Below are 16,638 nucleotides of genomic sequence, written 5' to 3' on the forward strand. Positions count from 1 at the left end.
TCTAGCTAAAAGTAATTCAAAATCAATTAGGCTATACTAAAAAACAGTTATACAGCTAGACCGGTTTAACCGACTCAATACCGATACAAAACCGTTAATATGCATCTCTAGCTAAAAGTAATTCAAAATCAATTAGGCTATATTAAAAAACAGTTATACAGCTAGACCGGTTTAACCGACCTAATACCGATACAAAACCGTTAATATGCATCTCTAGTTAAAAATAATTCAAAATCAATTAGGCTATACCAAAAACAGTTATACAAGTAACTATTAAGTAAGTAGGTAACTAACTAAGTGGGCTATTGGATTATTATTCAAATGTCAAAGTTATATAAAATATAAATGGGCTTGGGGCATTGTATGCTTTCTGTAGCTTAGATAGTCAGATTCAAGACTTCAATATGGTCATATGGATCAGATATTCGGCTGGTTTTACGCGGCTCCTTATCACTTTAGAGTTTGTTCAGAGCATGTTTGACAAATTAAAAGCTCTAAACTATTTGAATTAGATTTTGGATATTTTTTTTATTTAAAATAAAAACAAAAAGCCCGTACTCGAAACAAAACATTTTTTTCTAGTGCTTTTTTTTTTTTTTAACTTTGAAAAGGTAAAATCTAAAAACTAAAAGCTGTCAGAAAATCTATATGCCTAACACACACTGTATAAAGTGATGCTAAATGGATCTCTAAAGGGACATATGCTGAATGGATCAAATATTTAGCCACCATACGATAAGTGTTTTCTCGGTCTCTATAATCCTTTGCTAACACGTTCAGCGACGAATTTTTCATTGGTTATTTGGTAAGAAGTTTGTTTCGTGGTAATACTTCTGTTATGTACGTAATATGTGTCACTAAATGATTTATTATGTCTTTCATTGCGACTATTATATATGCATGGTTGCTATGTAAAGATATAATATGCATTACATTCATAAATCAAATTAACAGTCATATCGAAGCTGGAAATACAAAAACAAGAAACAAATGCTCGACAATATAAATGTTACTTGTGTGTTAGGCTATAGATTCAAAGTCTTTATTTAAACGACGTCATTTAATCTTTTCAAGATCCCTTATTTTGTCTATAACCATACCTAACCCTACTTCCCCAAGATCCCTCCATACAGTCAGCACGATGACTCGACCTCTTCTTGAGTTCAACAATCTGAGCCTCCCACCTCCTCCCCTCTCCTCCATGATCTTTGAATGTACAACCATGACAGCCGAGTGTACAATCATACTCTGCTCGTGATACTGGATCCATGAGTGTCTTGTACGCTGCATGCAACATAATGAACGTTTTGACAGTGTCATGATCATGAGAAACATCAGGATGATACTTGAGAACTAGTGTTCTATAAGCTCTTTTGATCTCTTGGCATCCAGCTTTGCTTGAGCTTAAAGAAAGAAGTTTGTAAAAGTTGGTAGTCGAGCCTGAGCCTGAGCCTGAGCTTGAGCCTGTGTCATGGGATGCAGATGCAGAAACTGATACTGATCTGCATCCCGTGACACATGGGTTGTAACCAAAACATAGAGAGATATTGGCCATATATGATCGTTTATGTAATCTCGTTTTAGCATAAAGTTATTGGGGTTGTGTGTGATGGTGTTAGAGTTTGCTCTGAAGGAAATATATATAGTTGATAGTTTGCTACTAAACACGTTTTGTTTAATTAATATAAGGTGGTGGAAAAAGGAGACGACTGTTTCAAAAGTACAAGTGGATATGCATAGAGTATAAACTTGTTTAGCTGTGTGTTGAGGGAGAGTAGGACACGAGGAGAAGATAAGGTATAGAGACAAAGGCGAGAAGCTCAAAGGGAAAAAAAAGTATTTAACAACAAATTGAAGACGAAAGCCCTGTTGACCTCATGGTTTACATCGACGGAAGGTTTCAATTTGTGTATAAAACATTCTGTCAACGTTTAGGATTTTTTTTTTTTAAAATCCGTGTGGTTTATCTCAAGAAATCAGTGGATTTGATACATGTAATGTTCGTTTAAGTTTTCATAGTTCTCTATGACCCTTTGGTACCAACAGTGGAACATTATATGGATATGATATTTTACACCTTATTTATGGATTAACAAGTTTTTATTATTGGGACAAATATACAAAACGATAACGAAACTAAAATACAAAATAAAGCTATAACATGGCAAATTACCTTTGCATTTCTATACTTATATGTATAGACGTGAGGAATAAGGACAATCCCACCCACACTAGAGGCAGCATGGCACCTGCCTCTCTCAAAAAGTTAAAGATATGTAAAAAAAGTCCTAAGAAAACTTTTTTTTAAAATTCACTTTTATATAATTTTCAATCACATCCTTTTAGCAAAATGGCAACGATCATGCTGCCCAAACTACCTTTGTCATATGCCCCATCAAAGATTTCAATAATATATTATAAATATTTCAATAATATGTTAAAATCAGGTAAACTGTTTGCGAGTATGTAACGATAAAATTATATAATGGCCAACAAATGTCACCCACTTCTAAAATCTACTCCTTTGTCAATACCACACATACATTTTCACAATACATGGTATCGCTGGATTATAAACTTTTTGTTAATTGGATGTAACTAACTAAAAGAATTCAAATTAAAAATATTAGATTGTATCAATAACTACAAAAAAAGAAAGTCTATCTAACATAGTACCACACGTTCTCGTAATTTACATATATCCCACAAATACCAACCACATTTTTAAATGCTACAACGAGAAAAGCTCATTTTAATTTAAGACAAAATTGCAAGAATGGTCCCTGTGGTATGTCTAAAAATGCTATTTTTGGCCAAACAGATTTAGACTAGCGCAAATAGTCCAAAAGTTTTCATTTTGCTGTGTTTTTGGTCCAAAACAGTTTAAAATTTTTAAAAATAACGAATTTGCCCTTTTCCATTTGTTTTTTTTTTGTTATTTAATTATTTTCTAACTAAAAAAATATAAAAAATAAAAGAATCTCTCTCTCTCTCTCTCTCTCTCTCTCTCTCTCTCTCTCTCTCTCTCTCTCTCTCTCCTCCTAATCACCAGAAAAACCCAGCAACCATCGAATTTGTTGCCTTCTTCAGCCCAACCTTTCATCTTCCTTCCATTTTAATGGCAGACCGACCCAATAACCACCAAACCGCCGCCATGGCCAACTGAAGCAAGCCTCCGATCGATCGCAAACAGGACCGTCGGTACTGTTCAGCGGAGAAGAAGAACCGGCGACAACCACCATTTTCCCTTTTGTATTCATCTCTTTTCGACCCTCAAGCAGCTTCCATTCGTTCTTCCTTATTCCTCCATCGATCTCAATAACCATTTTTCTTTTCTTTTCAGAACACACCATTTTCATCTTCTTTGAATGTGATCCGGAGTTCCTTTTCAGTGTGTGTATTTAACCCAGATCTCAAAGTTTGATTATGGAACAGGTTCTGTAGGTGCCACCTCTGATCCCAGTGATGGTTATGAATCAGCTATAGGGGCAAGATCAGTTTTCAACTTAGCTTCTTCCAAGATCAGTTTGCAACCCAATTTAACTCCTAATCGAACATATCTAACCTCGTTTACCCCCAATTTCATTTAATTCATGCTCAAGCAAAGTCGATTCCTCAACAATACAAGGTATCTTATCAGATTCAAGCCTTAATCCTTGCAGGAAATAAGATTTTCGATCTTGGTTGGTGCTAGGGCTTGCTTTAACAGGAAGTTCCAGCAAGGGTTAGATTGAAAAAACTGAACCTTGAAACACCAACAAGGTTAGATCGACGACAAGGATTTCACACTAGAAATCGGAACCCCCTTCACTTCTCAAAAACCAATCGCCAAACACAATCACCCAAAGTCGCACCCTCCTTCTCCTTCTTCTAAACTCGATTACAGTTCTTCTTTTTCTCCTTTCTGAATCGATTGTAGCTCCTTCTTTGATCTCTCTTTTTTTACATTTGCAACTGTTAGGAATGATGATAATTGAGGAATAAGGGAGGTCTTGGGTGATTGAAGGTGGCGTTGGGCGGTGGTGTTTGTGTGGGTGGTATAGGGTGATGAGAGAGAGAGAGAGAGAGAGAGAGAGAGAGAGAAAGAAGGGGGGAGGGAGAGAGGGAGGGAGGGAGAAAGAGAGAGAGAGAGAGAGAGAGAGAGAGATTTTCTTTTATTTTTTTTTTTTATTTTTTAGTTAGAAAATAATTAAATAACAAAAAGAAAAGAAAAAACAAATGGAAAAGGGCAAATTCGTCATTTTTAGAAATTTTAAATTGTTTTGGACCAAAAACGCAGCAAAATGAAAACCTTTGGACTATTTGTGCTAGTCCAAACCTGTTTGGCCAAAAATAGCATTTTTGGATATACCACAGGGACCATTCTTTCAATTTTGTCTTAATTTAATAGTTAATTATCATATTCTCTTTAAAAGAAGTAGAAGATGTGAAAAAATCATGAATAGACCATAGATGATCGGATAATAAGAGTTTTTGAAAGACGCAATATTGTCATAACAAATAAATGTCATTTTGTAGATTAATATATATATATATATATATATATATATATATATATATATATATATATATATATATATATATATATATATATATATATATATATATATATAGGTTCAGGTTCATTTGAAACCATTCTAATTTTGTGAGACCGTGAGACCAAATCTAAAAATAAATTTAAAATTCAAAATAAATGGAAAAATCCAAAAGTTATTTTTTTAAATATTATTTTCGGAACTTGAATTAACTAAAAAAATATTTAAAAAAATCCGATTTTTTTTGAAAAATACGTGAAATATTCTAATAGAATATTACACTGACATATTCTAAAAAATAATTTTAAAATGCAGAATAAATGAAAAAATCTAAAAATTCTTTTTTTAAATATTATTTTCGGAACTTGAATTAACTAAAATAAATAAAAATAAATTCCATTTTTTTTTGAAAAATACGTGAAATATTCTAATAGAATATTACACTGACATATTCTAAAAAATAATTTTAAAATGCAGAATAAATGGAAAAATCTAAAAATTCTTTTTTTAAATATTATTTTTGGAACTTGAATTAACTAAAAAAAATAAAAAATAAAAAAAATAAATTCCATTTTTTTGAAAAATACGTGAAATATTCTAATAGAATATTACACTGTACATATTTTAAAAATTAATTTTAAAATGCAAAATAAATGGAAAATTCCAAAAATTCTTTTTTTAAATATTATTTTCGGAACTTGAATTAACTAAAAAAATTTAAAAAAAAATAAAAAAATGCGTCTCACGGTCTCACAAAATATAGGTGGTCTCAAATGAACGTAACCCTATATATATATATATATATATATATATATATATATATATATATATATATATATATATATATATATATATATATATATATATGGAAAACAAAAAGTCCTAAAAAAACCCTAAAAATCATAAAAATGCATAAAAAAAATACTTAGAGATCACAAAAAAAAAATTGAATTTTTTTTTATAAAAAATCGCAGGTTTTTGTTAAAATTCATTGAAAAAAAAATAAAAAATCAATTTTTTTGTAAAAAAAATTAAAATTTTTTTCACCGATTTTGTATAGAAAGCTGCGATTTTTTCAAAAAAAAATTTTGTGATCTCTAAGTATTTTTTTTATGCATTTTTATAATTTTTAGGGTTTTTTTGTTTTCCAATCAAATCGAAAAACCATTGTTCATATTGTATTTTGTTCAAAATGATTCTCACAAATTTGTGTTGAAGTTTTTTGTAGGAACAATTCTAACGAATTTAGTAATAAAAATGTATTGTGTAATCACGAACCATTACACGGATTACCCGTAAAATGCTTATAGTATTTATTTTAGTCATATCATATTATCATTTATCAAAGTCAAGCATAAAAAATGTCAAATTCCGCCTAATAGATATGTGAAATTTTGGATCTAAGACTACATTCATTTGGTAATCATTGATGACTTCAGTCTTTGACATATAAAAAAATCAATAAAAGAGAAAGAAATTATATTCATGCAATCTCTTAAGATCCAACTCAAATACACAATCTTGGTTTGCAAACGTTCTCGCCACACGTAGTTCTTACCATTGGTTTGTTGTTTTCTTTATTTAGATTCTATAAAACATTAAAAGTTTATTTTTTTATAGAAAAAACAAATATTTATTTTTATTTATTTATAAAGAGCCCAATATATTCTGCCATAATAAATAAGAATGATTTTACCACATGTCTTCTTCTCCTTCATTTTGACACTCGTTATTTTCTAGATTTTTTTGAATTACTTAATATCCACTTGTCATTATTATAGTTTTTTATTCAAATTCCACCTATTAAATGTCACCTCATGTTAATTAATTTTATAAATATATTAATTAATGTACATAACTTTCTATTAATATATTAATTAATGCATATGCATATTAATGTGGGAGAATTTCATACACGTTTCTCTTAAACCTCAAAATATCATATATTGTCCAGCTTAATTTCTCAATATCATATTTATCCTTTACAAACCTTCAAAATATCATATTTGCCCAAATCATTTTTTATAATGTTATAAACATTTTATAATCATTTTTATACCATAGAATTATTATAATAATTAAAAATTTTAACCATATTATCCTTACATCTATAATAATGGAATGTGAACTTCTAAATTGTTGAAATGTTGCCCTCTTGACAAACAAAAAGATTCATCTTCAACCCTTTTTATGGAATGTATATTTTGATTGTTTCGCTTTTGTTGTTGTTGATTATTATCATGTTGATATTTTTGATATTACCATTGACATTTTTATGTTTAAAAAGTGAACATACGATATTTTGATATTTTAAAAGGGTATATATAATATTTTGATGTTTAAAAAGAACATATATGATATTTTGAAATTTTATGAATAGTATGTATGATATTTAGAAATTTTATGAAGGATAATTATGATATTTATAAATTAAGTTTGATAAATATGATATTTTGATGTTTAATGTAGATAGTACATTCCATTTGTGAATTCATATTAATTAATTTATTAGTATAGATTAATTAAAACAAAATTACATAAATAGTCCATGTGGTTTACCAAAGGTCACAAACTCAGTCATTATTTATTTTTTTATGAACATGGTCATTGTGGTTACCAAAACTTACGTGAATGATCTTTTTTTTGTTCACAATGTTACTTTTGATCCTTTTAATAAACTCGTATAATACACGAATCTCACACCTAATTGCTAATAAATTAATAAAAATGAAAGGATTGGATTGCATATTTGGATTAAAAATATATATTATTTTTAACAACCATCACCTAATGGCTCCGTGTAAGGAAGGTCCCAAGTTCAAATCAAATTAAGGGGCTTTAACTTCAACTAGAAGTGGACATTGAAAGGCTTGCAATTCGGTTTTCTTCTTCGGGATGGTTAATTGGTTTTCAAAACTTTCATATCTACTCTAATAAATGAAGGTTTTTTTTGACAATTTTCACTCTTATTCAATCTGCCAAATGTCATTTTGTGGTTATTTTGAATTAATTTTTTTTTCCACATTCAACTTTATGAGCTTTTCTATTTTATTAGATTCAGTATAATATTTTAATATAATAATTACAATAAAATTAGTAATAAATTGCTATTAATTTCATTAATAAACTTACCTTTTAATTTCAAAATTCCCAAAATTAAAGCTCATGAGTTTTTTTGTTCATTTATTTAAATTATTTGTTTAAATTTAAAAGACAAAAAATATTTCTATTATAATAATTCATTATTTTTTTATTTTCTTAAAAATTCAAAGTACTTAAATATTTTGACTTTTATATTTATTTTTTTAAAGAAAAAACATCATAGATGGTCCCTGTGGTTTTTCCAGATCTGAAGTTTAGTCCTCATAGTTTAAAAACATCATAGATTGTTCTTGTGCTTTCAAAACTTTTGACGATTGATCCTTGCAATCGTTGAGTGAACTGTATCTTCTTTGTGTTAGTTAACCTAAGCTTCACTCCTTGGGATAAGTTATCCAATAAATGTCGTGGAATAGGAAGAGATCATTTGAATACCGAAACTCTTCTACTTGCTAACTCAGTTAAGTTTTGTCCGTTAACTGAATGACATTTTCTTCATTTCACTACAACAGAGACCATTTATGATGTTTTCACTTATTTAAAAAAAATATACTCTGATAAATGAAAGTTTTTTTTGCCACATATCATATTCTCATTCAATTTGCCAAATGTCATTTTTTTGTTATTTTGAATTAATTTTTTTCCACATGTCACATGCCATTTCTCAAATTAAAGCTTATTAATTTCTTTTGTTTATTTATTTAAATTTAAAATATAAAAAAATATTTCAATTTTAATAATTCATTATTTTTCTTATTTTCTTATAAATTTAAAGTTCTCAAATATTTAAATTTTTATATCTAACTTTTTTTTTTTTATAAATTAACTCATGTAATACATGAGTCTCACAACTAGTGAAATAATATTCAAAAGGTCTCTCTCTCTCTCTCTCTCTCTCTCTCTCTCTCTCTCTCTCTCTCTCTCTCTCTCTCTCTCTCTCTCTCTCTCTCTCTCTCTCTCCAAACGCAACTTTGACCTACACATAAACACACATGGTCAATTGCAAAACAAATCTAGACTAAATATCATCATCGATTCACATGATCACAAACCAAATCTCCAAAATAAAATACAAATTAAACTATTGGTTCATCAACCATGCCATCCTTCTTTGTAATCTTCTCCAACTCCTGTGCATCCAATCGAATCTCAAATTGGTCGTCTCCTAATTTCATCTTGATCAATTAGTTGTGTTTAATTATGTAGTGAACCTTCTGGAAGAAGAACTACCATGGAACATTTGATTAAGAAGCACGAAGAGGACCATCATGATGGTCTTTCTTGGAAGCTTTCTTGCTCATTAATAAAGAGTTATTCTGAAGAATTAAAGATTCATCTAAGAAGAAGAAAAGATCTCTAACAGAGATTATCCCTTCACAACCTCTTATTGAAGTAAAGAAACTCAATCCCATTCAAAATTGAAACTGATGCTAAAAACCATGACTCAAAAATCGAATCGATGTTCTTCATCTGGATGAACCCACTTAATAGAAAAACTCCATCGATTGATTACAGATAATAAGCACAAACTCTAATTTTGAGGAAGGCAACGATTCGGAGAACCCTTTTGAAATCGAGATACCCACTACAAATCTTTCAGTTCAGCTTCGGAGATGGTGGATATTGAGTGTATCGGTGTGTAAGATATGGTCACCGAAGATTTGAGTTCATCGCCATTCCTGGTGGTGCTCGTTGTCGTTTCAGGCAGTGTTCTTCGGATTATAATTTTTTGCATAGGTTTTCGTATCAGATATGCCCTTCGACTTTTGGATTAAGGTTTAGTTTCAAATCGGGGACTAAGAACAAGTCCCCTTCTCCATATTTGTTTCATATTTGGAACATTAAGTGTATGTTTGTGTTGTGTTTTGATGAATACGACCACTGTGTGAAATGTATGTGTGTTTTAATTTGACAACACAAATAATTGTGTGGGTTTTTTTTTTTTTTTTTTTTTTTTGAGAGAGAGAGAGAGAGAGAGAGAGAGAGAGAGAGAGAGAGAGACCTTTGAATATTATTTCATTTTTAAAAAAAAATAAGTGAAAACATCATAAATGGTCCATGTGGTAGTGAACAAAAATGTCCTTTAGTTAACGGACAAAACTTAACGAAGTTAACAATAAGGACCAATCGCCAAAAGTTTTGTTTTAGTTTTGAAAACACATGGACTATCTATGATGTTTTTAAACCACATGGACTAAACTTCAGATATGAGGAAACCACAGAGACCATTTATGATGTTAACTTCACTCACAACTAATAATCTTAATATAATCTTAATAAAGTATTAAGACTACTTCAAACTTCATACTTTTAAAATGGGAGGGAAGTTAATGAAAGTATGCCATATCGTTCGGCAAAGAAAATAAAGTTATTTCCATAGTTATAAAATAAAGAAGATGACAAATCACAATTTACAAATCTAGAAAACTATAATTGGTTTTGAATAAAATTCAAAAACTAATAGTTAACTTTTTTTTTTTTTTTTTTTTAAAGTTTTTAAAACATTATAACGAGCCTAAAAAGGATTAGTACCTTATTTTGTATAAAACGTTTAACAAACAAATAGAAGTGTTTGTTTAAGATTTTTCAGAAAAACAAGCTAATTAAACATAGTTGGACTTTTTTAGGCTTGTTTAACTAATGGTTTTAAGTTTTAAAATATAAATATGAAATTTTATATTAATAGTTTAGTATCTTATTCAGTTAACCCGAATTAAAAAAAAAAATTAACCAAACCCAAACCGAATAATGTTTTCCTTATTCGGTTAATTGAACCGAATAACCCAAATCTTATTTGGTTTGGGTGTGCTATTTAGATTTGGATTTTTTTTGACACCCCAAGTTAAAGCTATAGACTAAGGGAGACCAATACATTTTTTAAATAAAACACAGAAATTCTTTTTAATAAAATATAGAATTGGTTTGGATCAAGAAAAAAAAAAATAGTCCAAGGCTTGAGCACCAACATCTCTATAAAAGTTAAATACTTATTATAGGTTCACTTGCTTTTTGCAAAATTAATCCTTAACATATCCTTAAAATCTTCCAATCGTTTCTAACGTCCACATGGAATTATAATGTGAGCACTGAGCAGCACGTCAAGTATGAAGAAGTGCACCTTTTAACATAGGGGTAAATGTCAATTAATTTTCTAACCACAAATGTATTATTAGACCCATTGTCAAATGATATTTTCTAAACGAGAACACTCAATTTTTGTTTAAAAAAATATATAAAGCCCTACCTAACTCGTGAAGTAAACAATTAAAAAAAAATAGCACATTTCACCAATTGCCAACTGGTTGCATATATCCAATGGTCTGTTAAGCAAATATAGGAATGGGGTAAATTTTATACACATGCAATTACAAATACCTAGACAATACATGTGATCTATAGACACACACGTGGATCAAAATAAATGATAAGAGATAGCAGAAGAGTGTGTACCTTAGCTGTATCTATGAAGTGGATATTTTTTCAACCAAAGACACAATCACCGCCACATTGTCCGGCTTGCCGCCACTATATCCGGTGTATCCGGCCGCCTGAGCAGCATCTGAGAACGGACTTCTTACAAATGCAGACACCCCTACCTCTTGTGCTCGTGTCGCCAATACTTTAGCAACTTCCTAAAATTGCAATTAATTGATAGCAATCAAGTATTGAAGAGGAAAAAAAAAGGAGATTAATATTTATATTTTATATTCACCTCTGGTTTCATCCCAGCTTGTAGTGACTTTGAGACCACCATAGCTATTTCTTGCTCGTATAGATTGTCAAAAAGTCCATCTGTTGCAGATACAACTATGTCACCTTCATCTAATTCAATTATGTGTTCCTGAGATATATATATAATATAAAGTATCAAAAATTAATTACGTTACTATTTGTTATATTAATAAAATTAATAAAATAAAAATATTTGAAAACATGCATACCTCCACAAGGTGCAAGGGATCATCGAGATTTTCAACTTGCAATGCGAAGTGGAACTCGTGAAGCAATGGAGAAGATTTCTTGTAAACAGCACCATGTCTGATTATCAAGAATCCCGTGTCTCCGATGTTGGCCACATGAAGAGCCTGTTGGAAATTAAATTTATCAGAAAATATATATATATTTCATTTTTTTTTAATGGTTGGGTTATAATTAAATTAATTAGAAATACACACCTGACCATTGAAGTTTGCTATCATAATATTTGAGGAACCTGACATATTTGTTTCTTTGACACCTCTACAAAGAAGTTCAACAGGGCTGGTCATTGGAACATTGCTGGTGGCATCTGAGACTGAGACAATCTCTTCACAGGTTCTCATGAGCTCTTGGGCATAAACTCCTGGATCCGTGCCTGTATTTCAGAAAATAGAAATTAAACAAAAGGGTGATACTAAAAATAAGAACTATTATTTTTTTTACAGAATAAAAACAATCAAAATTATGGATGGGTCCCATTCAGCTACAATGAAGTACCTTGGAATGACCATTGGCTAACCCCACTAGCTACTCCTAGCCATTTACTGCTAGACAGAAAGTACGCATCATCTCCACCTGTCAATGCCTGGAATTATTATTTCTATTACTAATCCAGATGGTTACCTCTTATGCCAAAAATTATATTTCTCTGTTACAATCCAATACAACTGAATGTAGGATGACATAAATATGTGTAACTGATTAGTCAAAGACACAAATGACAAAACTAATGAAAAACATACTATATGTAATGACTGTCTGAAACCATGCATAAAAGAAATTATACCTTAAATGGATGCTCCAACAAAGCTGCACCAGAAGACAGGATATAGCCTGTCAGATAAATCTCCTCAACTCTTTCTGCTTCCACTTGTGAGACATTGGCAACTTGTTCAACCTACAAATCATAAACAAATCAAATATAACCCATTGGGTCCAAAAATTACAGGTAACAATTTCTGTAGAAGAAATTATTTAAATTAAATACAGATAAGTATAATATTATAAACTGTTTGACCAATTAGTATAGTTACAAAGATGGGACAAATATATTATAACTACATTTTAATAGAATGAATCTACTGCCTTATATATTATTAAGTATTTGTATTAATGGTAAAGTAATTAAGTAGTATTGGTATGTTCAAAATATTAAGTTAGGCCAGAATGTATCTAAATAGATATTATTAGATTGGGTGAAATCTAGGCAATTGAACAAGTATTTAAGGTTATATGTATGAGTAGACAAACTTATGTGGGATAAAAAATCAAAAGGTGCTTATACAAGAATATAGGACTTAAGAATTTGACCTTTTGACTATTTGAAAACGGTCAAGACTTGACATAACTTTTTTGTATATATTGTATTCATTGTTTATTGGCATATTTTTTAATGTATTTTTAAGGTCATTTAATCTAATATTGTTACTAATCATGTTCTAAATTAGTAATCGTAATAAAATCATAATCAAAGAACTCAAGCAACAAACTTTGAACACAAGTTTTTTTTTTCGTTTACCATTAATTTTCGCAAACTCATAGTGATATATTTTTTTATAGAATCACTAGTAAGCACTTTTAGTATAACTTGCAAGTCAAATTGTTTGTTAGTACATATATTTTTCAACAATTTTTAAAATTATTTTAATCAACTATTGTTCAAATCAGCTTCTATTATAAAAAGTTGACTATACTATAGAAAAATGTACCCATAGGCAGGTATCCGACTACTTAGATTTGCTTCTTACAAAATGTAAGCTATTGTGCTATCACTTCATATGAAATGGCACAAATAGTACTTTCCTAACATCCAAATATCCAATTAAACACTTCATCACATTTATGTAAAAGGAAAAGGAACAAGAGTCTAACCAGCATTGAGCTTTCAAGTGCATCAACTTCAGCACATTGTTCCAACATGCTGTGATTTACTCCCTCATCTTGAACTAGTAGAGCCTCTAATTGATGCAATGATCGCTCAACATCCTTGATGTAATTGTCACCTGCATCCTCTTCAATGATTTGTAAAATCACATCATCTAGACTTTGACCTTTAGTATCCTGAACTTCAATATCTGAAACTTGGATGCTATGCTTAAGCTCAACAGGGGTTGAACATGGCTGCTTTTCCTCCTCTTCTAGAACTGGTTCTGCATGCATAACATTGGAAACATCATTCTCATCGCTATTACCTGTGTTCACTTCTTGCAACCCTTCTACCAAATTCCCATTTGCAGCTTCCGTAAGTTCAATATCTGAAGTATGCATGGTTTCTGGACACATTGAATCTTTTGCATCACTCTCTGTAGTATCTTTGGTTTCCACCTCAAGCAACTCATCCATGGCTTCAATATGTGAAGCTTGCATAGTTTCAAGCTTGAAAGATTCAAATGGATCCTCAGTTTCATCAATGACTTGTAAAATTCCATCATCCGAGTTTAGACCCATAGTATCCTGAAGTTCAATATCTGAAACTTGCATGGTGGGATTGAACTCAAGAGGGGCTGATTGGGGCTGGCTTACCTCCTCTTCTATAATTGGTTCTGACTCTTCTATAAAGGTAACAGGCATCACAAAGCTCACTTGTTGCAACTCATCTTCCACAGGCCGATCCTTAACATCCATGCCTTTAGCAGTTGAAACTTCCATGGTTGCCTCAAGATTGACATCAGCAAGTTGAATCTGGCTTACCTCATCTAAAGTTGGTTCAGCTACTGATGGATCCGATGGTGGCATCTCATCTATGAAAGTACCCTCATTCATGTTCCTATCTTGCAACCCTTCCTCCATATCCTCATTTGCAGCATCCATAAGTTCAGCATCTGAAGTATTTGAGATTGTGGGAGACAGTAAACCCTTTGTATTGCTTGTGGTAGTATCTTCAGGTTCCACCTTGTGCAACTCATCTATTTGTGTAATATCCATGAGCTCAACTTGCAACTCAATTTCATTGTGGGTTTGTAAAAGCACATCATCTGGATTCTGATCCATTGAATCATGAAGTTCAATATCTGAAACTTGCATGACAGGCTTGAGGGGGGCAGGGGTTGATTGGGGTTGGCTGACATCCTCTTCTAGAATTGGGCCTGACTCTCCTACACTGGATACAGGCATCACATATGCAACATCATTCTCATTCCTCTTATTGGTGCTCACTTCTTGCAACTCATTTTCCATAGCTTGATCCTTAACATCTATGCCTTCAGTACTTGAAATTTCCATGGTTGCCTCAACCTTGACATCAACAGATTGGAGCTGGCTTGCCTCATCTAAAGGTTCAGCTCCTAATGAATCAGATGCTGGCATCTCATCTACGAGAGTAATCCCATTGATGTTCATATCTTGTAACTCTTCATTGACATCCTCATTTGCAGCACCCATCAGTTCAACGTCTGTAATATGTATAGTTGCAGGAGGGATTATATCTTCTGTATCACTCTCGCTAGCATCTTCAGTTTCCACCTTGTCCAACTCATCCTCAGCATATGGTTGTTTAACATCCATGACTTCAACATCTGAAGCTTGTATACTTTCAGGCTTAACAGAAACTAATTGAACCTCAGTTTCATCATCAGGTTGAGCAGTGCATTCTGTTGTATCAAGCGTGCTCTCTACATCTTTAAGAGATTCGTTCATTTTAGCATCAAATTGCAATGAAATAACTTCTTCCTCAGATATATATGACACTCTTTCGATCAATTCTGCATGAGTATCTCTCAAATCACTAGTGACATTAGTTTCCCTTTCAGCAATGTCACTGTCAATGTCTACATTTGTAATCTCATTAGCAACCTCAGTAAGTCTGTCAACATCACTTACAGATTCTCCTTCAGTTGTCTTTTCAACTATCTGTCTATCCTGATCTCCATCTAATACGTTCACATCATTACTTTCCACTTCAGCTTTTCTCTCTATTTCTTCCACTTCATCATTTTTCACTACCTCAGAAGCATCGCCAAACTGGAATATTAAACTGCCATCATGATGTTCTGCCAATACAAAATATCAAATAACACTTAAGATAGCGTAATAGACACTGGATTTATTTTTACAACAGTTATTTCATCTATGTAGGCTAACAATATAGCTGGAAGGTAATTCACTATTTGTGTTTTAATCAAAAAAATTCCACGCACCAAAAAAGGACATCTAATAGCTTTCTTGCAAGCTCAGAGCACTAGAGATTTAACGAAAGATCAAACAATGGTGATTAGAGCTTTTCAGGACCAAGTATCCATCCAAAAGATACATTCTATTTTAGGACTAAAAATATTCATCGTATATCTAATATATCACTACTTCACGGCAAATATCACTTATAGGCTTACAGCATCAGAATCGAAATCTTACTACTTAATTCTTGGAATTGTTAACCGACAATTTGGAAACATAATACTAAACGGATCAATGGAACTGTGAAGCGGATAAGAATGTACCTGTGGTTGCAACGAGAACTACATCCGATGAAGATTGAGCGACTATAGGCGGATGAAGTGATAACTTTCTGTTTCCTAATCTCCTATCGATTAGTATGAGATTGCCATGAAATGGAAAAACAGGGCGGAGAGTGGTAGCGTAGGGTTTTAGAGGTTTGTTGAAAGAGGGAAAGAGATTGAAAGATCGATAATTAAATATATTAGAACATTGATTAGACATTGTTAGTAATCTAAAGAATCTGACTTCATCTGTTGTTGTTTAGGGTTTTGATTCAAAGAAGATTGAGATCAGGAGTGGCTTCAGTGAAGTCCGTTTGCGCTTGTGGATGTTTTGGCGCTTAGATTAGTTGGGACCCATATAACAAGAGCCAACCGAGTACGAACAGTCGATATTAAAAACTTTTGATTCTTATTTATCCAAGAAAAGGGATTTCATAATATGGCGGAGAATATACGATGGACAGTAGTATACCTCTTCGATTTCGGGTGTATTTCGTTAACAAAAAAATATATTAAATGAAATATATTTTTTTCCTTTTTTAATCCATTCTTTTTACTTATTTATTAGATCAAGAAAACCATCAAAATTA

The 16,638-nt window shown here is 31.4% G+C and overlaps 2 protein-coding genes across 5 annotated transcripts; both read right to left on the minus strand.

Annotated features, from left to right (window-relative positions):
• Window positions 1–908: 908 nt before the first annotated feature.
• LOC111899515 (probable protein phosphatase 2C 62) lies at window positions 909–16,431 on the minus strand. 4 transcript variants are annotated; one of them, XM_023895350.3, is made up of 9 exons: window positions 16,049–16,431; window positions 13,485–15,601; window positions 12,400–12,510; window positions 12,111–12,198; window positions 11,810–11,988; window positions 11,576–11,719; window positions 11,347–11,475; window positions 11,085–11,266; window positions 909–1,284 (listed from the first exon to the last, which is right to left on the minus strand). In XM_023895350.3, the coding sequence occupies exons 1-8, from the start codon at window positions 16,266–16,268 to the stop codon at window positions 11,096–11,098; spliced, it is 3,159 nt and encodes a 1,052-aa protein (XP_023751118.1). In that variant the 5' UTR covers window positions 16,269–16,431; the 3' UTR covers window positions 909–1,284; window positions 11,085–11,095. The 4 variants fall into 4 exon arrangements, with proteins under 4 accessions (XP_023751118.1, XP_023751116.1, XP_023751117.1 ...); XM_023895348.3 differs by lacking the exon at window positions 909–1,284 and adding an exon at window positions 9,600–10,752; XM_023895349.3 differs by lacking the exon at window positions 909–1,284 and adding an exon at window positions 10,899–10,954.
• On the minus strand, window positions 1,070–1,555 carry LOC111899563 (chaperone protein dnaJ 20, chloroplastic). The gene has a single exon (XM_023895404.1). It carries the CDS (start codon window positions 1,553–1,555, stop codon window positions 1,070–1,072), a length of 486 nt encoding a protein of 161 aa, XP_023751172.1.
• Window positions 16,432–16,638: the final 207 nt, after the last annotated feature.

Source organism: Lactuca sativa, chromosome 5 (genome assembly GCF_002870075.4).
Source record: "Lactuca sativa cultivar Salinas chromosome 5, Lsat_Salinas_v11, whole genome shotgun sequence".
NCBI lineage: Eukaryota > Viridiplantae > Streptophyta > Magnoliopsida > Asterales > Asteraceae > Lactuca > Lactuca sativa.

Coding starts and splice junctions, on each gene's coding strand:
- LOC111899515 (XM_023895350.3), bottom strand. CDS start 16,268: ATGTCTAATCAATGTTCTAATATATTTAATTATCGATCTTTCAATCTC. Junction 12,511..13,484: donor CACTTGAAAGCTCAATGCTG/GTTAGACTCTTG, acceptor TATGATTTGTAG/GTTGAACAAGTTGCCAATGT. Junction 11,476..11,575: donor ATCCCTTGCACCTTGTGGAG/GTATGCATGTTT, acceptor TATATATCTCAG/GAACACATAATTGAATTAGA.
- LOC111899563 (XM_023895404.1), bottom strand. CDS start 1,555: ATGGCCAATATCTCTCTATGTTTTGGTTACAACCCATGTGTCACGGGA.